Here is a 24,356-nt window from a genome sequence, read left to right on the forward strand (position 1 = left end):
ACTCTCTCTGGTATCTTATGGGAAATCTAGTCTGATAAAGTAAGAGTCTAGCTGTTTCTAGTAGGTATTTGTGTTTTCTTTCAACCACATCATTTTGTTACGGTGTGTATGGACAGGTTTTTTGGTGAATTATGCTCTTTTCTTGAAAGAACAACATAGCCTCATTGTTTACAAATTCCAGTTCATTGTCAGACCTAACAGTCTTAACTGAGGCACTAAACTGATTTTCAATCATGGAAACAAGAGCCTTGATGGCTTGAAGAATGTTACTTTTGCTACTTAGAAGGTATGTCCAGGTTGATCTGCTAAAATCATCAACCATAGTAATAAAATATTTGTAATTGTCATGTGTGGCTATGTGATAGGGACCCCATAAGTCTATGTATAAAAGTTTAAATATTTTGGTGGTGGATGAAGTTCTCTGGAGAAAAGGCAACATTGCTTGTCTTGCCATGGGGCAGACAGAGCAAATGAATGGCTGTTTGGGGGAAAAGTTAGCAGGTGTAGAGGAAAGCACTCTCATTTTCACAAAGGGTAAATGGCCTAGACTACTATGCCATAGATGTTCAACACTCTTTTTATAAGATGTAGAAGACAACATAAGAGAACTCACATTAAATGAAGAGTCAACTTTATTGCTTGAATAAAGAGTATTTACATTGTTGTGTGAATGTGATGACATATTTACATTTGACAGAGAGTGAAGGTAGATTGCGACTCTTTCCTGTATTCACAACATCAGTTAATGCGGGAAAACAAAAATGAGAAAAAAAAAGATTAACAGGAACAGAAGCTAAAATAGACTCTGAACAACTGTGACATTTAGGGCAAATGAAGTACAAGCTACTCCTTGCTTTATCAATTTTCAGAGGCCTCTTCAATGAAGGGGCCAACATCATACAAAGGTTCAGTTGGGATAATCTGTCAAGGAATGAATAGAAATGAGGTTTTATTTGAAACTAGGCATATAGAACACTTTGGCTAAGGTTAACATTGGACCAAGAAATGTATCTCCATTTTCTGTCACTTTCACCCTATATCCGCTAGGTAAAGTAATTATGAAAGGATAGGAAAAGGTTCTAATATTCTTTAGGAAGGATTTTCTATATGTCATATGGCTTGAAGCTCCACTATATAGTATCCACAAGTCAGCAATTGATTTAGAAAATCTACACACAGTTGTTTCAGCAATCTCTTTATAGGTAGAACGAGCCAGAATACCTGCAAAATTTGCAGCTCCACAAGTTATGTTGTTGGGGCATTCTCCTATGTTTCTTCTGGTAATTTCTCCAGTAGTCTGAGTAATTGATTGTATTGCTCCTTTTTCAGGTTCTGAAGTCCCTGATTGTGATTGCCATCTTCCACCTCCTTACAGTCTGCTAGGGTGGGCATCAGTCGGTTCGGTTATGAATATTATTGATTTAGCATATCAGTTATCGGTTTACAAATTTGATAAACCGATAACCGAACCGATAATATATCGATATCGAGTATCAGTTAATCAGTTATCGATCATTATCGGTTCGGTTATCAGTTTACCCGATAAGATAACTCAATTTAGAGTTAAGCAAAAAAAAGAAAATAATTCACTGGAGTTAAGCAAAAAAGAGAAGAATTCACATATAATATACTAAATACTTACGCTAGGAGTAACTAGTAAGGTCTATGAAGAATGAAGATAAAGCAATTGAAGAGTGCGATTGAGAAAGAATAAGAGAGAATGAACTGAAGCCCTAGCATTTGTATATACTTAAGGGTAAAATTGTAATTTTATTAATTCTTATTGGGTTATTGATTAACCCATTAATAAAATTGGCAAACCGAGGCCCGAACCGATAACCCAATAGTAAAAAAAAATTCTAAACCGTTATCGAACCGTTAACCCAATAACCTGATACCGATAACCCAATAAACAATTAACGGTTCGGGTTATCGGTTTTACCCCGATATATGCCCAGCCCTACAGTCTGCATGAACATTTGTAGTAGATGTTGCATTTCTCCCTTTTGTGAACTTGAAATCTTGTGGAAAACCATGGTTTCCGTAACAGGTGTCCCTGGTGTGTCCTGACTTTTTGCAATAGTCACAAAACATTTGAGACTTGGCAGGTAGATAACTTGACTTATTTGAACTGTATGAGTTGTGCCCAGTACAGCTTCCCCTCTGATTGTAGTCGGTTTTGAATTTGGTATTGCCAGGTCCATTTGCATTCAATGAACTAGATTCCATAACCAATCTGCTATTTGGTCTGACTTCTCTCTGTTTTCTTTTTGGATAAGGATAGAAAAGGCCTGTGCTATGCTGGGCAATGGATTCATCATCAATATGCTACCTCTCACAACTATATAAACCTCAATTAGGCCCATTAAGAATTGGATTAATCTTCGATCCTACTCAGCTTTGTGCATTCTTACCTTTGCACCATAAGTACATTGGCAATTGCACTGTGCATGTGCATTCAAGGTGTTCAGTTCCTCCCAAAGTCTTTTCATTTTCTTGTAATATCCTTTGATGTCCAAAGCCCCTTGACTGAGGTCACTAATCTATTTTTGCAATTGATAAAGTTTCGCTCCATTAGTTTGATCATATATGTCTTTCAATTCCTACCATAATTCCTTAGCTTTATTGACATATTGTAGAATATCCGCTAAATCCTTTGAGAGTGAATTCAGAATCCACAATGTAACCATATCATCATAACGAGCCCATTGAACATAGGTTTCTACATCAGCGTTAGGTTTCTTACACTTTTCCGTAGTAAAACTGACTTTGTTCTTAACTTACAGAACTCTAAGAACTCTTTTTCTCCAGGATCTATAACCGGTTTCGTCAAAAGCAGCAGGAACTAGTGTCGTTCCGGCACTCTCCGACGGGTGCATGTACAGTGGGTTAGTCAAATTCAAATTACTAGTTGTAGCTTGAGTTTCCTTGTCTCCAGCCATCAGTTGAAGTAGATTCTTAGAAGATTAGAGTAATTGATTCCTCAGTTTGAAGAAATCAGATGAAAATTTCAAAACCTTTCCGACGAACTATGAACTTTAAATTTTCCAATTTTGTGGGATGAAAAAATAGACAGATGAAAATGAAGAGAGTTTTATGTCGAGAAATTAGAGTTGTGCTCTGATACCATGTTGAAAATGTAGCTAAGATGACAAACTAACCTCCATTGTTGGCTGACCTTGAGCTCACAAGGTGGGAGGAAAAGAAAATTCTAGAGAGATGATAGAAATGGGGAAAATTCTGTATGTTTTCCAATTAGTTAAGTAGTGTACTTATACACGTGAAAGAAAAAGAAATAAGAAAGTGCAACTGCTAATTATCAGACTACCTCTGTAACTAATTCGGCTGCTAACTGTCTAAGCTAACTAACTAACTAATGAACTCAATTACAATACAATATAAATAAATACAATATAGCAGCGTATACCAACTCTATAATCTCAATACCTTTAAAGAGTATTAGTGTTAAATAATGTCCATTTCTTTTTCTTTATACAAAAAAAAAATAAAGAGAAAAGAAAAGAAAAAAAGGAAGTTAACTAGGAGTATATCATTTCTCCTTTACTCCTAACCTATTTATTCTACGTGGTGTCTGTTATTTTTTATTTGTTTCTTTCTCTCTAAATAATTATAATGATCGACTAGCTCTTTCAACATTTGGCTGATTAATAGAAAAATAATTAATAATAACCCTCTGAAATAAACTTTTATCAACTTGTTCTGGCTAAGAGAGACTCTTTATAAGGCAAGTAGTTCCCATTTAGTAGTGGTAGCATATATGGCGTAACCTTGATATATAAAGGCAGACTTGGGATGGGTTTTGTAAATTTAACTGAATTTATTACTTTTAGTTCAAATAGATAACACATAAGAAATCTGTTTTAAATGTATACATATAATAAGATCGTATTTTCTAAACTCGCAGATTATATATAGCTAAATCTTAGATTACCCTTTGTTCATCAATTAACCAACCCCTAGCAGATAATATTTGATTACATCTAAAAGGTTAGGACGAAGTTTTCGTTGTTTAAACTGACGTTAGCAAATAGAATCTGGAACAAGTTCTATGTATAGTAATTGGACATTGTAATAGAGTAAGATTAATTGTCTTCCATATATATTGCATCAAGTATAATGTTACAAAAAAATAACAAAATTTTGAGAAAATTGCTGTTTTGGTTCCTATTTTATTTTTGGTTCCATATATATTGCATCAAGTATAATGTTACAAAAAAATAACAAAATTTTGAGAAAATTGTCGTTTTAGTTCCTATTTTGTTTTTCATTTGTGTGTTTAGTCTCTCTATCATGTGGATCAGGTCATCTTAATAGTTCCAATTAATGACCTAAGGGTTCGTTTGTGTATGGGTCAAAGTCTGTGTTTAGAATATTTAGGCCAAGATAATACTAAGGGAAGAGTTTTCAAGTCGTCGTTTGTCAAGATGGTCCAAGAAGCAGCAAAGTCTGTGGTCGAAAAGTCAACGAAAGCCGTAGTCGAGGCGTGAACAAGGGTCGAGGTCGAAGTCGAGTACCATTAACAGAGCTGTAACAACTAGTTTTCAAGTTAGGATATTAAAAAGAATATACTGGTGAATATTCTCTACACTTGTACAATTAGGATTTCTTAGGAACATGTCCCATATAAATAGAAAAAGAGATAATGATTGGGGCATGTGATATTCATCTGTAAAAGACACTTTGACTTAAAGATTCTGCTCTCACTTAATATAAACATCACCTTTCATTGAAATTCTTGTCCATATTTTCCATCAAATCCGAGAATAACTCGAATATTTAAGAATTTGTCTATCATTCACTATCAGGAGCAAGATCCACTTATTCCATCCTTATTGGGTGAATCATTCCTCCTATTTATTGCTTCTTTAAAAATTCCGTCTAAGGATATTATTGTTAGCTAAGATTAATCCTTATTTACATAAATTTAATTATTTGAACTAAGATCTATATTTTTTGGTCAAACAATTTGGCGCTGTTTGTGGGGATATCTTACTTAAAATTTTTGTTTCCTCTAGATCTACAACTAACACAGGTCACTAACATTAAAGAAACCCAAGATTTCTTTCTTTGTGTGTGCAAAACCATACATGGCATGTTAGTTTGTGTGAGTCCACAATCAGTAGAGTAATTGGTCCTCTACAAGATTCTACTGAGAATGCTAATAAAGAAGTAAGTAAATAAGGCAGAGGATTTTTACATAGAAAAATCCTACACAAGGGGATAAAAAAAACCACGACCTGCACCTGTAGGCTTTCAACTTCATTAACTTGTAGACAACCTATTACAAGCCACTTTGAAATGACTCCATTACAAAGATTTTACTCAACTAACTTATGGTACTCTTACCACAAACCACTTTGTGACCTCCTAGTTACAAAGACTTTTACTAACTTGTGATGCTCTCACCACAAGCCACTTTGTAACTCTATAGTTACAAATACTTTTGCTTATGACTAAACTGAGTCACAACATAAACTCAAGGAGTTTACGGATTTACAAGAGGATTCCTAATCAAACGCTTCTAGCTAAGCAGTTTAGGAGATACAATAAGAACAATCACAAAGTTACAACTCAACTAGGACAACAACAAGCTATCTTTAGGAACTGGTCCGTATTTGCGTTCAACTTTGTTCTTCAAGCTTGTGAGGCTTGATTTCTCTGTTTTTGGCAAGCAGCTTGAATGAGAAACTGAAACATTCAAGTGATGTTTTGTATAAACTCATTGTAGGTAAACCTTGATCACATCACTTGAAATGATGTGAGTACTTTAGTTGGTCAGAGAATGAGTGGGCGCTGGAAACAGTGCAGTGCGGCAGAAACAGTACAGTCAGTCACATCATTTCCAGTTATGACCAATTGACTTTGTACTGTGATGAGGAAGCCACAAGGGTATCAGATCCTTGTTTGGGTTCCTAGCTCCTGAAGTTGTAGCAGTTCACCTTTAGCTAGAATTCGTTAAGCTTGTAGTATAGTCCGAGTAGAGCAGGTTCCCTATCTGGTTCTTAACAGTAAGTTTGTTAGATCATCAAAACATAAGGTAAGAACATTTAAAACCTATCAATTTCCCCCTTTTTGATGATGACAAACTTAACATTTATAGAGTGGATTTAGAGCAGTAAGAACTAGATTAAGTAACAGGGGAATGCAGGTTCCCCCTGACTGTATGCCTTTTAGAACACATGTGTTCCCCCTGAGTTGATGGCCATAATATTTTTCCCCTTTTGGCATCATTAAAAAACACAGACAAAATAACAGCACAAAGAAGTCCAACTAAGCTAACTCATGTCACATATGTGCGCACAATCATGATAGAGAATAGAAACACAGAAAGAGAGTACTGATATAATAAAATAGGGATTGATATTAATAAAACTTTAATATGCCTTTGCTTTGAGAAAGCAAACAACAACATTGGACTTGTTAAAACGGGAGCAGTAGTGTTTCATCCCAACCACATAAAAAAAATATCTGCCAAAACATCACAGAAAACTTAACAAACATTTCGTGAAACTAGTCACTGAAGGGGTACTTAGGGGGCACTAGGAGTAAAGGGCTTGGAAGCTACAGCAAGCATTTGGAGAACGAGGTCTATTCGGGTATTTCCCGACTTTTTCTCATTGAGCAGTTCTGCTTTCAAGTTCTCTACTCGCGCCCTGAGATCAGTATTCTCCTTTGTCAAACGAGCTACTTCATCATTTGACACCGGAACCCCTTGGGCTTGCTGACCTTCCAGGCTAGCATTCCTGGCCTTCAACCGACGAATTTCCTTAGTTGCACTGTTCTGAGCATTAATAAGTTGTGAGACGGTTGATTTACTTCCTACCCTCCTAATTCTTTTCTATGCACTCGTATTCTTCCAAAGTTGTTTGTGAGAAAGTCTGCTTCCTAGTCCCCACCTTGTTTGTCCCTAGTGGTACTTCAAAGAATTTAAACACTTGAGTAAGCAGGAATTCATAGGGAAGGCCATGATTACCATCTTTGAAGGTGGCAACCTTTTGCATGTGTTCAATCATAATAATAGGCAGACTCACAGGAGTAAAACTGTCCAGTTGCTCCATCAGGAACAGGTCAGACTTAGAAGTCACTGACCTCCTCTCAGCTCGAGGCAATAGAACTTTGTTAACTAATTCGAACAGCAGCTGATAGACAAGGAGTAGTGCTTTCTTATGGATCTGGTTCCCCTTCTGGTATGCATTGTCTTTTACCACGACATTTCTAAAGTTAAACTGACACACATCTTTTACACTGGACACACCAACTGTAGGAATTTTAAGAATCTCTCCAAGCAACTTTACATCGAACACGATGTCTACTCTATTGACCAAAGCACAAATATGGTCAGTCTCAACGGGAAAGAGGCTAGCAAAGAAGCTTTGTACCTCATCCTCATATACTTAGGTGCATCAATTTGAAATAAATGCGCCCAGCGTTGAAACTCGACCATTTCCAGAATTTGGCGCATACCCGCCATCTCAGAGATTGATGGGTCAAACGTATGACCCAACAGAACTTTTTGATGCCTCAGGCATTCAGAGCCATGGGTGACTTCACTTCTCATTCTCTTCACAGAACCAGGTTCTTCAAAAATTTCAGACTTGCGTTTGCCGGACTTCGCTCCACAGAATTTTCCTTTTCCCTTGGATTTGAATAACACATCCTCACCAGACATCGAGAACTCACTTACCACCTCCTTCATCTTGTACCTAGAGGTTGACCCCTTCTCTATTGAACCAGGCTTCTTCTTTTTCGAAGACCGTCTAACAAGTGAACCAGGTTCATCTGGGGTTTCCTCTTCCACCTCTACTACCGGGATCACCTCATCATTTACAGGTACACTGTCTTTCACCAACTTTCTCCTTTTCTTCTTACTACTCTCCTTGCTCTTTTGAAGGGTAGAATTGTAGGCCACCTTAACTTGAAGCCTGGTAGTAGTTCATTTGGTTTCAGACTCAGGGGTGAACACAACCCTCCGCTTACTTATGAATGCATCAAGAGCCACATTATCTAGGTCTTCTTCATCACTGGATCTCATTTCATGTGCTTGAATTTCCAAGGGCACAACATCGAATGCAAGAACAACATTGTCCTGGGAACGAGAGCCCTGACCTAGGTCCTCTGGAGAGGGATCAAGTTCCTCATGTGATGCCCTAGTAGTATCTGCTAGTGCATCCCCTTCAACAGTTACAATGGACCCTTCTTCCCCATACCTTGTACCCCATTTTTCTAAGAGGTGATCTTATGCAGTACACCATCAGTAGATACCACAAACACGGTTACAACATTTTTTTCTTCCTCAAATGGTGCTACTACCACCATGGAATTTGTAGCAACGATGGCAGAACTCTTTCTGACCTCAGAGTTTTGACCTTGTTCTCCACTTGGTCTTTGACTGATGGGAGCCTCAGACGATGGGGAGAACGGAGCAGCAGTTTTAAGGGTTTCTGAATTAGGAAGAGACTAGGAAACTGGGTGAGGTATAAATGTAGCGGTAAGAGTAATAGTTGGTGAGGAAGGCTCAGTGGGAGCGAAAGGCTCCATAGATTGATCAGTAGTAGTTATGACTGAGGCAGAGAGATCGGAAGTTGTCTTAGCCATTGAAAAAATTGTGTGACGTTGCTTTTGGGAAATTATAATGTAAGACTTATGGTTAGGAAGAGCAGAAAAAGGGTTTTTAAGAAGAAAGAATAATTATGAAGAGAGAGGAATAGCTACCGGTTCTGAAATGACGGTTGGGCGTGGAGAATTGGAATGTTTCAGAGGGAGATGGAATGATTTGAAATAAAGAGACGTGACAGCAGGATCTGAAAAGTTGAATGACATGGCAGTTGTATTTTGTACCCTTTTTAAGACGTGTATTAAAGGATGCACAAAACTACTAACCTTTAGTACAAGAACCAGGTTCTTGACCTTTTATTTGAAAGAATCAATCCTCTTTTATCATTCATGCACTGCATCTGCGGCTTCTATACTCATCATGCGTTCTTACCTGCAACGGTATTAAAGTGAGTTAAACATGGCCAAAACACACTTTTAGCCAGTTATTTCTTGAAGATGATTTTCATAGCTAGATAAAGAGGAATCAGGTTCTCAATTGGGCTTTAAAATCCCTAACTTCACTCTATTTCTTTCAAATTGTTCCCTACTTAGCGCCTTGGTGAAAATGTCTGCAATTTGATATTCTGTGCTGCAGAATTTCATACATATCAGCCCTTTCTCCATATTGTCCCTCAGAAAGTGATGTCTCATATCAATATGTTTTGTCCTTTTTGTGTTGAACTGGATTCTTGGCCATGTTGAGTGCACTGGAGTTGTCACATAGAAGGGGCGCACTCTCAGTGAGTACCCCAAAGTCCTCCAGTTGTTGCTTGATCCATAAAATTTGAGCACAACAGGAAGTTGCGACTACAAATTCAGCTTCAGCTGTTGAAAGAGCCACTGAATTTTGTTTCCTTGTGCCCCAAGAGATAAGGCATGAACCTAAGAAGTGAGCCATTCAAGAAGTGTTTTCCCTGTCCACAAGATAATCTGCATTAGCATACCCAATCAGATTAAAACTGTCACTTGACGGATAATACATCACCAGGTCCTATGTTCCTTTAAGATATCTTAGTATTCTTTTGGCAGCCTTTAAGTGAGATTCGTTGGGATTTGATTAAAACCTTGCACACAGCCCCACACTAAAAACAATATTAGGTTTGCTGGTAGTGAGATAGAGGAGAGACCCAATAATGCCTCTATACATGGTTTAATTCACAGGAGATCCAGTTTCATCTATGTCCACTCGAGTGGCAGTAGCAATGGGAGTGTCTATCACCTTTGATATTCCCATGTCAAACCTCTTCAAGAGCTCCCTAATGTATTTTTGCTGACAAATGGATATACCTTTTGGGGACTGTTTTACTTGAAGGCCCAAGAAGAAGTTCAGTTCCTCCATCATGCTCATTTCAAATTCACTTCCCATGAGTTTTGCAAATTCTTCACACAGAGAATCATCTGTTGCTACAAAAATGATATCATCAACATAGACCTGAACAATGAGCAGGTTCCTTCCTCGTTACTTTAAGAAAAGAGTGTCAATTTTTCCTCTTTTAAAGCCATTTTCCAAGAGGAACTTTGACAACCTTTCATACCAAGCTCGAGGAGACTGTTTTAGCCCGTACAAAGCTTTGTCCAGTTTAAACACATATTCAGGGTGCTCATGATATTTTGGGGGTTGCTTCACATAGACTTCTTCCTTAAGGAGTCCATTCAAAAATGCACTCTTGACATCTAATTTACCAAGCTGATCCTTTCCATTGTTGAGAACATAGCATTTGCACCCAAATGTTCTTAGGTGAGTCAGCTTGGATTTCCTTCCATTCAACAATTCATACGGGGTTTTGTTTAGAAGTGATCTAATCATGCACCTATTCACCAAGTAGTAGGCAGTGTTGACAGCTTCAGCCCAAAAGTTCTTTGCAATTCTACTGTCGATTAACATTGTTCTTGCCATTTCTTCCAGAGTTATGTTCTTCCTTTCTACTACTCCATTTTGCTGGGGAGTTCTAGGAGTTGAAAAGTTGTGAGTGATGTCATTTTCATTGCAGAATTCATCAAATTTGACATTGTTAAATTCTGTCCCATGATCTGATCTAATGCATGCGACTCTAGACTCTATTTTCACCTGGATTTTCTTCACAAAGGCCATAAACACCTCAACAGTTTCATCTTTGGTTCTAAGAAACAGAGTCCATGTGAATCTGGAGTAGTCATCTACTATCATAAAAATGTATCTCTTTCCTCCTCTATTTTGCACTCTCATAGGTCTACACAGATCCATATGCAGAAGCTCTAGTGGCTTTGAAGTGCTCACATCTCTTTTAGACATAAAAGAGGACTTCACATGTTTCCCTCTAGCACATGCATCACAGACTTTTTGCATCTTGAATTGTGATATAGGCAGACCATGGAGCAGATCCTTTTGAATTAGATTGTTCAGAAGAGAAAAACTTGCAAGGTCCAATCTTCTGTGCCATAATTCAGCATCATCATCAACAACTTTCAGACAACTTAGATCACCACTCTGTAAGCACTCGAAATCAGCAACATAAATGTTCTTGTATCTTTTGGCCACAACTATTATTTCACCGGTCACAAGATCAGTGACTGTACATATTTTGGACAAGAATTATACCTTGTTTCCTTTATCATATATTTGAGAGACACTCAAGAGACTGTACTTAAGGCCATTGACATAGTACACATTTTCAATAGAATGGGTGAGTGACTTCCCGACTTTTCCAACTCCAAGAATGTACCCCCTTTTTTCATTGCCAAAGGATACACTCCCTCATTGCAGGGCTTTTAGTGAAAGAAATTTTGTGGTATTCCCAGTCATGTGCTTGAACACCCACTGTCTATGAACCATTATTGACCGCTTCCTTTCACTGTTCCCTGCATAAGAGATTAAGAGTTAGTTTTAGGAACCCAAGCAAGTTTGGGTCGCTTGTAGCAGGCAAGAGGATGAATAAGAGTTCTCTTAGTTCATGTAGGTAATGTGCATTTTTTGTGAGTGGAACCTGGTCCCTCTTTTATAGTCACCTTTTCAGCAAACACTTTGTTTTTCTGAATTGATTGATTCTTGGCCTGGACATCTTCCTTGAAGTGCCCAGGGTTCTCACTTTAGGTACAAGTCCAGTTATTAGAGACAGTGACGTACTTGCTGTGAGGGTTGTGAGGAGTTTTCTCCCTTTGGAACCCTATTCCCTATCTGTTTTCAGAATCATTAGTATGTAAGGCAGTGGAAGCTTTTGAGTACTAGGTCCACTTTAGGGACTTTTCAAGATCATTCTTTACTCTTTCCAAATTAGTTTGGAGTTGCTCATTTTTCTCAATTTCAGAACACATCCTAGATCCCATAGCTTTCACCTCATTTTCAAGCCTAATGTGTTCCTCACTGACTATCTCCTATCCTTTTCCAGAATTTTCAGGTTTTGACTTAGTCCATGGTTTTACTATTGTTTCCCTTGGGTCTGTAATTTCTGCCAACAAATCATCCTTTTCTTTTCTAAGGATTTCAATGGTTTTCTTATAGTCAGTAACTACAACCACTAAGTCGTCTCTAGTTTGTTCAGATTCTCCAAATTCTATGGTCAAAGAATCTCTATCCTCCACAAGACTATGAAAAGCAGTGATTAATACATCAGCTAAAGACATGAGTTTTTTTGGAGAATAGGATTTCAGATTTCTCTGAACATCCCTGAATTTTACCTCTTTGTTGTCATTGTCTTAATCATCATCTGATTACGCCATCAAAGCAAAAGTTGAGTCATATCCAATTTCCTTGCCTTCAACTGCCATAATGGAACTATCACCAGTATCGGGTTCATCTTCAAACTCACTAGAGGAATCCCCCCATGTTGCAAGAGCCTTTATCATCATATTGCCAGCGGATCTTTTTCTCTTGAAGTCCTTGAAGAGAACCGAGTTCGTCTTAGCTATTTTCTCATGGTAGTTCTTGGAGAATTCTTGCTTCAAGAGAGGACAGTCTTTCATGAAGTGTCCAGGCTTTCCACACTTGTAACAAAGATCACAGTTTTTTGGTCTGTTAGAGCCGTCCCTTTTTAGCATTTCTCCATTTCTTCTGACCATCTTCTAATATTTTTGGTTAAGTAAGCCATGTCACTGTCTTCCTCACTTGAATCATTGTTATCATCTTTAAGTACCAGGTTCTTTTCCTTCTTTGGTTCTCTTCTTTCATTGTCTATCTTTCTTTTCAACTCATAGGTCTTCAAGTTTCCGATCAGCTCTTCTATAGTCAGCTCCTGTAAGTCCTTTGATTCAGTAATTGTCACGACCCCGGTTTGCCCTCCGTGAACCATCGTGACGGCACCTAGTCCTCTACGACTAGGTAAGCCTAAATTACGGAAGATAACCAAAGTGCGGAATAAAAACAAATTAAAATAGAATGATTCTAGCCTAGCATGCTGCACAGAATTCAGGTAAGGCAGGTTGAGCAATTAAGTCATTTAAACATGCTTTTCTAAGCTAACAATAGGCTTAATAGTGCAAGAAATAAAACACAGGAAAGGAAACATACTAGTGATTACTTAATGAAAACCGGATTTCCAATAATTAGCACAAGTACGCACTCATCACCTCACGTACAAAGCAATTCAATTACCAAATATACCAATCCTAAGGGGAAGGTCCCCTACACAAGGTTAGACAAGCCACTTACCTCGAACCGGCTCAAAATCAACCTGAAACCACGCTCTTGCCACGAGTACTCTACTTCAAATGACCCAAATCTATGAAATTCAATTACATAATGTAAATAACACTTCAAATAACTAATTCTACAAGGAAATTCTAAGCTAATACGCAAAATTAGGTAAAATGACCAAAACGCCCCTCGGGACCATGTCTCGGAATCGGGTAAAATTTACATTTTCATAAACCTCGTACCCTCATGAGTCTATACATAACAAGAACACTGAAATCGGAGTTCAATTGACCCCTCAAATGCCCATGTTAAAGTCTCTTAATCTCAAGCCCTAATTACCCATTTTCCCAAATTTCTCACCACCAATTAGGTCTTTAATCACATATAAACGAGTTATGAAGTCAAAAATTTCCCTTGAATTTCTCTTCAATCCCCTTCAAAAAGCTTCAAAATCACCCAAAAATAGTGAAAGATAACCCCAAAATCGCGGACCAAATGACTATTTAAACATTCTCCTCGAGCATCAAATCCTTCTTCGCGAACGCGGTCAACGCCTCGCGTTCGCGAAGCACAAATTTACTTTGACTAAAATTCATTCATCGCGATCGCGACACACATCTCGCGAACGTGAAGGCTTAGCTCTCATACACAATGAGAATGCGACGTCCCCTCTGCGAACGCGAAGGACAAATCAACCTCAACCCAGCCGCCCAACTTTCCTCTACGCGAACACGGCATTACCTCGGAAATGCGATGCACAAGACCCCAGCCCCTTCGCGAACGCAGAGATTCCCTCGCGAACGTGAAGGCTAAATCCTCAGCCTCACCTGCTAACCCTTCGCGAACGCAAAGGTCATTTTTTTGCAACACCCAACAGCAGTTTTCTGCAGTTTTTCACAACTTGAAATGGTCCGATTGACCACACAAAACACACCCGAGGCCCCCGAGATCTCAACCAAACCTGCCAACCAATCCTAAAACATCATTAAAACTTGTTCCAACCTTCGGAACGCTAAAACAACATCAAAACACCTATTTTTCATCGGATTCAAGCCTAAGAATTCCCAAAACTCTAAAAATACGCTTTTGATCAAAAAGTCTACCAAACCTTGTCCGAATGACCTGAAATTTTGCACACACATCACATTAAACACTACGGAGCTACTCCAACTTTCGAAATTCCATTCTGAGCCTCAGATCAAAATCTCACTATCAAACCTGAAACTTCAAAAATTCAACTTTCGGCATTTCAAGCCTAAATTAGGTATGGACCTCCAAAACACAATCCGAACACGCCCCTAAGCGCAAAATCACCCAACGGAGCTAACGAAACCATCGAATTTCCATTCCGAAGCCGTCTTCATACAGTTCCGACTAGACCAACTTTCCAACACTTAAGTTCTCATTTAGGGACTAAGTGTCCCAACACTCCCCGAAAGTCAAAACCGAACATCTCGGCAAATCAAAATAGCAGGAATAAACTTGACGAAAGTAGTTAATGGGGGATCGGGGCATAAATTCTTAAGACAACCGGCCGGGTCGTCACATAAATTTTTGTCCTCTAACGAGCATAGAGACATACCTGAAGTAGTGAAAAAATGAGGGTAACGGCTTCGCATATCCTGCTCGGTCTCCCAGGTCGCCTCCTCGACCGGCTGGCCCCGTCACTGAACTTTTACCGAAGCAATGTTCTTTGACCTCAGCTTTCTAACATGCCTTTCCTATATTGCCACTGGCTCCTCAACATAAGATAGATCCTTGTCCAACTGGACCGAACTGAAATCCAACACGTACGACAGATCACCGTGATACCTCCGGAGCATCAAAACATGAAATACCGGATGAACTCCTGCCAAGCTGGGAGGTAAGACAAGCTCATAAGCAACCTTTCCAACACGCCTCAATATCTAAAAAGGGCTAATAAACCTTGGACTCAACTTTCCTTTCTTCCCAAATCTCATAACTCCATTCATAGGCGATACCCGAAGTAGAACCTGCTCTCCAACCATATAGGAAACATCACGAACCTTTCGGTCTGCATATCTCTTCTATCTGAACTGGGCTGTACGGAGTCTATCCTAAAACACCTTGACCTTCTCCAAAGCATCCTGAACTAAGTCTGTGCCCAATAGTCTAGCCTCACCCGGCTCAAACCAACCTACTAGGGATCTACACCGTCTATCATATAAAGCCTTATACGGTGCCATCTGAATGCTGGACTGATAGTTGTTGTTGTAGGCAAACTCCGCCAATGGAAATAACTGATCCCAAGACCCTCCAAACTCAATCACACATGCACAGAGAATATCCTCAACAATCTGAATAGTCCGCTCGGACTGTCCATCCGTCTGAGGGTGAAATGTTGTACTCAGCTCCACCCGAGTACCCAACTCATGCTGAACAGCCCTCCAGAACCGTGATGTGAATTGAGTACCTCTATCTGAAATGATGGACAGTAGAATTCTATGCAGACGAACAATCTCAAGAATATAGATCTCCGCCAACCGCTCCGAGGAATAAGTAGTACACATAAGAATAAAGTGAGTGGACTTGGTCAGCCGATCCACAATCACCTAAATAGCATCGAACTTTCTCAAAGTCCGTGAGAGCCCAACTACAAAGTCCATGGTGATCTGCTCCCACTTCCACTCCAGAATCTCCATCTGCTGAAGTAACCCACCCGGTCTCTGGTGCTCATACTTCACCTGCTGACAGTTGAGACACCGAGCTACGAATCCAACTATATCTTTCTTCATCCGCCTCCACCAATAGTGCTGTCTCAAATCCTGATACATCTTTGCGGCACCTGGATGAATGGAATACCGCGAGCTATGAGCCTCCTCTAGAATCAACTCTCGAAGACCATCAACATTGGATACACAAATCCGACCCTGCATCCTCAATACCCCATTATCACCAATAGTCACATCTTTGGCATCATCGTGCTGAACCTTGTCCTTGAGGACAAGCAAATAAGAGTCATCATACTGCCGCTCCCTGATAAGATCAAATAAGAAAGACCGAGAAACCACGCAAGCTAGAACCCGACTGGGTTCTGAAAGATCCAATCTCACAAACTGGCTGGCTAATGCCTGAACATCCATAGCCATAGGCCTCTCCGATGCTGGTAAATAAGCCAAACTCCCTAAACTCTCTGCCCGATGACTCAAAGCATCAACCACCACATTGGCCTTGCCCGGGTGATACAAAATAGTGATGTCATAGTCCTTAAGCAACTCTAAAAACCTCCGCAAATTTAGATCCTTTTACTTGAATAAGTGCTGCAAGCACCGATGGTCAGTATAAATCTCATAAGGCACACCGTATAAATAATGGCGCCAGATCTTCAAGGCGTGGCGTGAACAATGGAAGCTAACTCAAGGTCATGGACATGGTAATTCTTCTCATGTATCTTCAACTGTCTGGACGCGTAGGCAATCACCCTACCATCCTACATCAATACCGCTCTGAGGCCAATCCTCGAGGTATCACAATAAACCATATAAGACCCCGAACCTATAGGAAGTATCAAAATTAGGGATGTGGTCAAAGATGTCTTGAGCTTCTGAAAGCTCGCCTCACACTCCTCCGTCCACTGGAACGGAGCACCCTTCTGGGTCAACCTGGTCATGAGGGCTGCAATCGATGAAAACCCCTCCACAAAATGACGGTAGTAACCTGCCAAGCCAAGGAAACTACGGATCTCCATAGCTGAGGATGGTCTGGGCCAAATCTTTGTGGCCTCTATTTTCTTCGGATCCACCTAAATGCCCTCACTCGATACCACGTAGCCTAGGAATGCCACTGAATCCAACCAACACTCACATTTCGAGAACTTAGCATATAACTTCTTCTCTCTCAGAATCTGAAGCAAGTCCTCAGGTGTTGCTCATGAACTTCCCGACTTCGGGAATACACCAGAATATCATCAATAAAGACAATGAAGAACGAGTCACTATATGGCCGAAACACACTGTGCATCAAATGCATAAAGGTTGTTGGGCATTGGTCAGCCCAAATGACATAACAAGGAACTCGTATGACCATACCGAGTCCTGAAAGTAGTCTTCGGGATATTTGGCTCCCAAATATTCAACTGATGGTAACCTGAGCGCAAATCAATCTTAGAAAATACACGTGCACCCTGAAGCTGGTCAAACAGATCATCAATACGAGGCAAAGGATAACGGTTCTTAATTGTAACTTTGTTCAACTGGCGATAATCAATACACATACGTATAGAACCATCCTTTTTCTTCACAAACAAGATAGGAGCACCGCAAGGTGATATACTGGGCCGAATAAAACCCTTATCAAGTATTTTCTGTAACTGATCCTTCAACTCCTTCAACTCAGGAGGAGCCATATGATATGGAAGAATAGAAATGGGCTGAGTGCCCTGTAACAGATCAATGCCCAAATCAATATCTCTATCAGGCAGCATGCCTGGAAGATCAGCTGGAAACATATCGGGAAAATCTCGTACTGCTGGGACTGAATCAACTGAAGGGGTATCAATACTGACATCTCTCACATAAGCTAAATACACATCACACCCCTCCTCAACCATACACTGAGCTTTAAGAAAAGAAATAACTCTACTGGGAGTGTGATCTAAAGTACCCCTCCACTCAACACACAGTACACCTGGCATAGCCAGCATCACGATTTTGGCGTGACAATCAAGAATATTATAATGGGGCGACAACCAGTCCATGCCCAAGATAATGTCAAAATCTACATGCTGAGCAACAATAGATCGGCTCTAGTCTCAAAACCACTAAGAGCAACCAAACACGACCGATAAACGCGGTCCACAATAAGAGAATCTCCCACATGAGTAGAAACATAAACATGGGAACTCAAAGAATCCCGAGATACACCCAAATACGGAGTAAAATAAGAAGACACATAAGAATAAGTGGAGCCTGGATCGAATAGAACTGATGCATCTCTATGACAAACCAGTATAATACCTGTGATGACAGAATTGGAGGCAATAGCCTCGGTACGGGAAGGAAGGGCATAGTATTTATCCTGGCCTCCCCCTCCCCGACCTCCACCTCTAGCTGGCTGAGCAGGTGGGGTACCAACTGCAGCTGTAACCATAGCCTGAGAACTCTGTGGGGCACGCTGTGGCTGAGAAGTCTGTGGAGGTGCACCCCTCCCAAGTTTGGGGCAATCCCTCACCATATGACGTGTGTCACTACACTTAAAACAATATCTGGGAGGACGTGGTGGCTGTGACTGGCTCGGGCCAGGTCTGTTGGAGTGACCTTTGAAAGCACCCCGCGCAAGAGGCGTGCTAGATACCGGAGGTGCATAAAAAAGCTCCTGAGGTCTAGGAGGAGCTGGAACACCACTGGTTGCTGGAAGAGCTGAATGAACAGGGCGACTCATATAACCCCTACCATGACGGCCTGCTACTGGGGCACGGGCACCAGAGAAATAGCCCGACTCTCGAGACCTCTTGGCCTCCCTCTCCTCTTTATCCTTAGCATACATACCTTCAATCCTCCTAGAAATGTTCACCACCTACTGCTAAGAAATATCCATCTCCAACTCACGAGCCATGCTAGACCTGATGCTGGGAATAAGGCCCTTAATAAACTGGCGAACCCTCTCGCAAACAGTAGAAACCAAGGCTGGTGCATTCCTAGCAAACTGGTGTAACGGACAGCATACTATGAGACGGTCATAGTACCCTGGCGCAAATGCTCAAACTCTGCACGCCATGCGTCCCTGAGGCTCTAAGGAACATACTCTCTCTAGAACAGATCTGAAAACTGAGTCCAAGTCAACGAATCAGCCTTATCCGGACTATCTAACTCATAGGTGCGACACCACTCATAGGCGGCTCCTCGAAGCTGGAAAGAGGTGAAGGAAACCTTGCTCGATCCTGATATACCTATGGTACGGAGAATGCGGTAACTCTCATCTAGAAATCCCAAAGCATCCTTCGATGCTAGACCACTAAATACAGGAGGCTTGTACCTCTTGAACCTCTCAAGCCTCAGCTGCTCCTCCTCTCAAGCCGCTGCCCTACCCTCGGGCTGAACTAGCACTGCAAGCGGTACAGGAATAAGCTCAGGGACCTGCTCAACATGCACTTGCTGCTCAGGAGTGTGGGCGGCGGGAGTCTGTGCTCCTCCCCCGGCCTGAGATGTAGCTACAGCAAGGGGAAGCAACCATGTCTGAGCCAAAGTGGTGTACATGCTCATGAACTGTGCTAGAGTCTCCTGAAGTGATGGAGTAGTAGTAGTAGTAGGCGTATCAGGTGCATGGGCTCCAGTTGGATCTGCTGGTGGTACCTCGGTGGTAGCTCGCGTAGGTGCTCTGGCTGCATCGTGTGCGTGTCCTTGGACTCTACCCCGGACCCAGCCTCTAACGGCTGCAGTAGGTGGCGTAGGTGCCTGATCATCTCGGGTAGCGCGTGTCCTCACCATTTGTGAAATAATAGAAGACAGAAGTTTACAATTGTGACATTAAATCTCGCACGACAGGGAAATTAAATGAAGTAGAATTTTCCTAACAATTACATAGCCTCTCGTAGATAAGTACAGACGTCTCCGTACCGATTAGCGAGACTCTAATAAACTGGATTATGATTTATGACTCCTATGAACCTAGAGCTCTGATACCAACTTATCACGACCCTGGTTCGCCCTCCATGAACTATCGTGATGGCACCTAGTCCTATTCGACTAGGTAAGCCTAAATTGCGGAAGATAACCAAAGTGCGGAATAAAAAAAATTAAAACAGAATGAAGAGTGATAAAATAGTGTTTAAAAGTGTCGCTCGGCATACACAATATTTAGCTCTCAACCAATACATACTTCCAAGACCCGGAAACCCATGAATCACAAGCTAAGGATCATTACACAGTACTCTAACTCCAGAATATCTAACAAGGAAAAGAAATACAGAAGGGCAAATGTTTAAAAGCAAGAATAGAAAGGGACTCCTCGGTCTGCGTACGAGCAGATATACCCCGAAGTCGCTAGAGCAGTCGCCTCGCCTCAAGGGTGATAGGACTGAGTCGCAGTACGTGGATCTGTACATGAAAAACATGTGTAGAAGGTGCATGAATACACCACAACGGTACTCAGTAAGTGTCAAGCCTTACCTCGGTCGGGTAGTGACGAGGAAGGTTAGGGCCCTACTGAGGTTAAATAAAATATAAAGTTTGACAGTGTAGAACAGAACAGTATAAATAAATACATCAGTAAAAGTAACACGGAATATAAAAAGGGCAACAACTATTATAGAGACAAGGCAAAACACGGAAAGAAATGCGACTTAGTACCAAAATAACAACCGGGGATCTCCCAGGATACCGTCCTGTAGTCCCATATGTACATATTCAATGGATCTCCCGGGATCCCGTCCCGTAGTCCAACTCATAGTGCGCGAGGATCTACCGGAATCCCGTTCCGTAGTCCCAAATGTAAATACCTAGTATTGGGGGAATCTACTAAGTGTATTCCCGTAGTTCCATATAACTGTGCATGTGGATCTATCAGAATCCCACATCCGTAGTCCCAAAATAAATAGACAAGGGAGAGCTACCAGAATCCCACATCCGTAGTCCTAAAATAAATACACAACAGCAACAGGAAAATATACAGAAATAGAAAATTTTCATATTAAGGCAACAAGTGATTCCAACCAAGCATGCTGCATAGAATTCAGGTAAGGCAGGTTGAGCAAATAAAGCAATTAAGTCACTTAAACATGCTTTCCTAAGCTAACAACAGGCTTAATAGTGCAAGAAATAAAAACAAGAAAGGAAACATACTAGTGATTACTTAATGAAAACCGGATTTCCAATAATTAGCACAAGTACGCACTCGTCACCTCACGTACAAGGCATTTCAATTACCAGATATACCAAACCTAAGGGGAAGGTCCCCCACATAAGGTTAGACAATCCACTTACCTCGAACCGTCTCAAAATCAACCCGAAATCATGCTCTTGCCACGAGTACTCAACTTCAAATGGCCCAAATCTATTCAATTCAATTGCATAATGTAAATAACACTTCAAGTAACTGATTCTACAAGGAAATTCTAAGCTAATACGCGAAATTAGGTAAAATGACCAAAATGCCCCTTGGGCCCACCTCTCGGAATCGAGTAAAATTTATATTTTTAGAAACCTCGTACTCTCACGAGTCTATATATAACAAGAACACTGAAATCGAAGTTTAATTGTCCCCTCAAATATCCATGTTAAGGTCTTTTAATCTCAAGCCCTAATTACCCATTTTTACCAAATTTCTCACCATCAATTAGGTCTTTAATCACATATAACGTGTTATGAAGTCGAAAATTCCCCTTGAATCCCTCTTCAATCCCCTTCAAAAAGCTTCAAAATCGCCCAAAAATGGTGGAAGATAACCCCAAAATCGCGGACCAAATGACTATTTAAACATTCTACCGAGGCATCAAATCCTTCTTCGCGAACGTGGTCAAAGCCTCACGTTCGAGAAACACAAATTTACTTTGACTAAAATTCCTTCATTGCGATCGCGACACACAGCTTGCGAATGCGAAGGCTTGGCTCTCATACTCAACGCGAACGCGACGTCCCCTCTGCGAATGCGAAGGACAAATCAACCTCAACCCAGCCGCCCAACTTTCCTCTACGCGAATGCGACATCACCTCGTGAACGTGATGCACAAGACCCCAGCCCCTTCGTGAACGCGGAGACTCCCTCGCGAATGCGAAGGATAAATCCTCAGCCTCACCTACTAACCCTTCGCGAACGCGAGGGCCTGCTCGCGAACGCGAAGGTCATTTTCTGCAACACCCACCAGCAGTTTTCTGCAGTTTTTCACAACTTGAAATGGTTCGATTGACCACCTGAAACACACCCGAGGCCCCCCGGAGCTCAACCAAACCTGTCAACCAATCCTAAAACATCATTCAAACTTGTTCCAACCTTCGGAACGCTCAAAACAACATCAAAACACCTATTTTTCATCGGATTCAAGCCTAAGAATTCAAAAAATTCTAAAAATATGCTTTCGATAAAAAAATCTATCAAACTTCATCCGAATGACCTGAAAGTTTTCACACACGTCACATTAAACACTACGGAGCTACTCCAACTTCCTGAATTCCATTTCGACCCTCGGATCAAAATCTCACTATCAAATCGGAAACTTCAAAAATTCAACTTTCTGCATTTTAAGCCTAAATTAGCTATGGACCTCCAAAACACAATCCGAACATGCCTATAAGCCCAAAATCACCCAACGGAGCTAATGGAACCATCGTATTTCCATTCCGAGATCGTCTTCATACTGTTTAGACTACGACCAACTTTCCAACACTTAAGCTCTCATTTAGGGACAAAGTGTCCCAAAACTCTCCGAAACTCAAAATCGAAAATCCCGGCAAATCAAAATAGCAGGAATAAATTTGGGAAAAGCAGTTAATGGGGGATCGGGGCATAAATTCTTAAGACGACTGGTTGGGTTGTCACAGTAATAGCATTCACTTTGCATTCCCAAGAGCTAGGCAGAAAGCTGAGGATTTTCCTCACAAACTTGTTTATGGGAATAGTTTCACCAAGTGAGTGTAACTCATTTATGACGGAAGTGAATCTTGTGTGCATAACTTGAATGGATTCAGCTTCCCTCATTTTAAAGAGTTCATACTCGGTAGTGAGCATATCAATCTTAGACTGTTTTACTTGTGTAGTTCCCTCATGAGTTGTTTGAAAGGCTTCCCATATCTCCTTGGCAGTGTCGTAGGTGGAGATTCTATTATACTCTTTAGGTCCTATTCCACATACTAGAATTTTCTTGGCACGAAAATTCTTCTCCACATCTTTCTTGTCTGCTTCAGTGTACTCTTTGCTGGTTTTTGCCATTGAAAATGGAAGTTCCTCTAGTACCTTAGTTGGAACATAAGGACCATTGCATATGATATCCCATAACTCACAATCCTCAACCATGATAAAATCGTGCATTCTTGTTTTCTACCACCCATAGTATTGTCCATTGAACTTGGGTGGTCGGTATCTAGATTGACCTTCTTCAAAATTTGGTGGAGCAGCCATGAGGATCCTTCCTAGGTATTAGCCTGATAGGAGGAACCTGTTCTGATACCAATTGTTAGTTTGTGTGAGTCCACCAATCAGTAGAGTACCTGGTCCTCTACGAGATTCTGCTGAGAATGCTAATAAAGCAGTACGTAAATAAGGCAGAGGATTTTTACGTGAAACAATCCCACACAAGGGGATCAAAAAAATCACGAACTACACTTGTAGGCTTTCAACTTCACTAACTTGTAAATAACCTATTACAAGACACTTTGAAATGAGTCCATTACAAAGAATTTACTCAACTAACTTGTGGTACTCTTACCACAAGCCACTTTATGACCTCCTAGTTACAAAGACTTTTAATAACTTGTGATGCTCTCACCATAAGCCACTTTGTAACTCTACAGTTACAAAGACTTTTGCTTATGACTAAACCTATTCACAACATAAACTCAAGGAGTTTACGGATTTACAAGAGGATTCCTAATCAAACGCTTCTAGCTAAGCAGTTTAGGAGATACAATAAGTACAATCACAAAGTTACAACTTAATTAGGACAACAACAAGCTATATTTAGGAACTGGTCCGTAGTTGCATTCAACTTTGTTTGTCAAGCTTGTGAGGATTGATTTCTATGTTTTTGGCAAGCAGCTTGAATGAGAAACAGAAACATTCAAGTGATGTTTTGTATAAACTCATTGTAGGTACACCTTGATCACATCACTTGAAATGATGTGATCACTTTAGTTGGTCAGAGAATGAGTGGGCGCTGGAAATAGTGCAGTGCGGCAGAAACAGTGCAGTCAGTCACTTCATTTCCAATTGTGACCAATTGACTTTGTACTGTGATGAGGAAGCCATAAGGGTATCAGATCCTTGTTTGGGTTCCTAGATCCTGAAACTGTAGCAGTTCACCTTTAGCTGGAATTCGTTAAGCTTGCAGTATAGTCCGAGTAGGGCAGGTTCCCTATCTGGTTCTTAACAGTAAGTTTGTTAGATCATCAAAACATAAGGCAAGAACATTTAAAACCTATCATGAAAGGTAACCGAGAAGAAAGGACGAGAATAACAAGTG

The 24,356-nt window shown here is 40.7% G+C and overlaps 1 protein-coding gene across 1 annotated transcript; it reads right to left on the minus strand.

Moving 5' to 3' along the window:
• Window positions 1-22,666: 22,666 nt before the first annotated feature.
• LOC138876272 (uncharacterized) lies at window positions 22,667-23,191 on the minus strand. The gene has a single exon (XM_070155181.1). The coding sequence runs from the start codon at window positions 23,189-23,191 to the stop codon at window positions 22,667-22,669; it is 525 nt and encodes a 174-aa protein (XP_070011282.1).
• Between the last annotated feature and the right edge of the window lie 1,165 nt (window positions 23,192-24,356).

This window comes from Nicotiana sylvestris, chromosome 8 (genome assembly GCF_000393655.2).
Source record: "Nicotiana sylvestris chromosome 8, ASM39365v2, whole genome shotgun sequence".
Taxonomy (NCBI): Eukaryota; Viridiplantae; Streptophyta; class Magnoliopsida; order Solanales; family Solanaceae; genus Nicotiana; species Nicotiana sylvestris.

What these genes read in the sequence shown, in the direction of transcription:
- LOC138876272 (XM_070155181.1), bottom strand. Translation starts at nt 23,191, where the DNA reads ATGGTTGAGGATTGTGAGTTATGGGATATCATATGCAATGGTCCTTAT.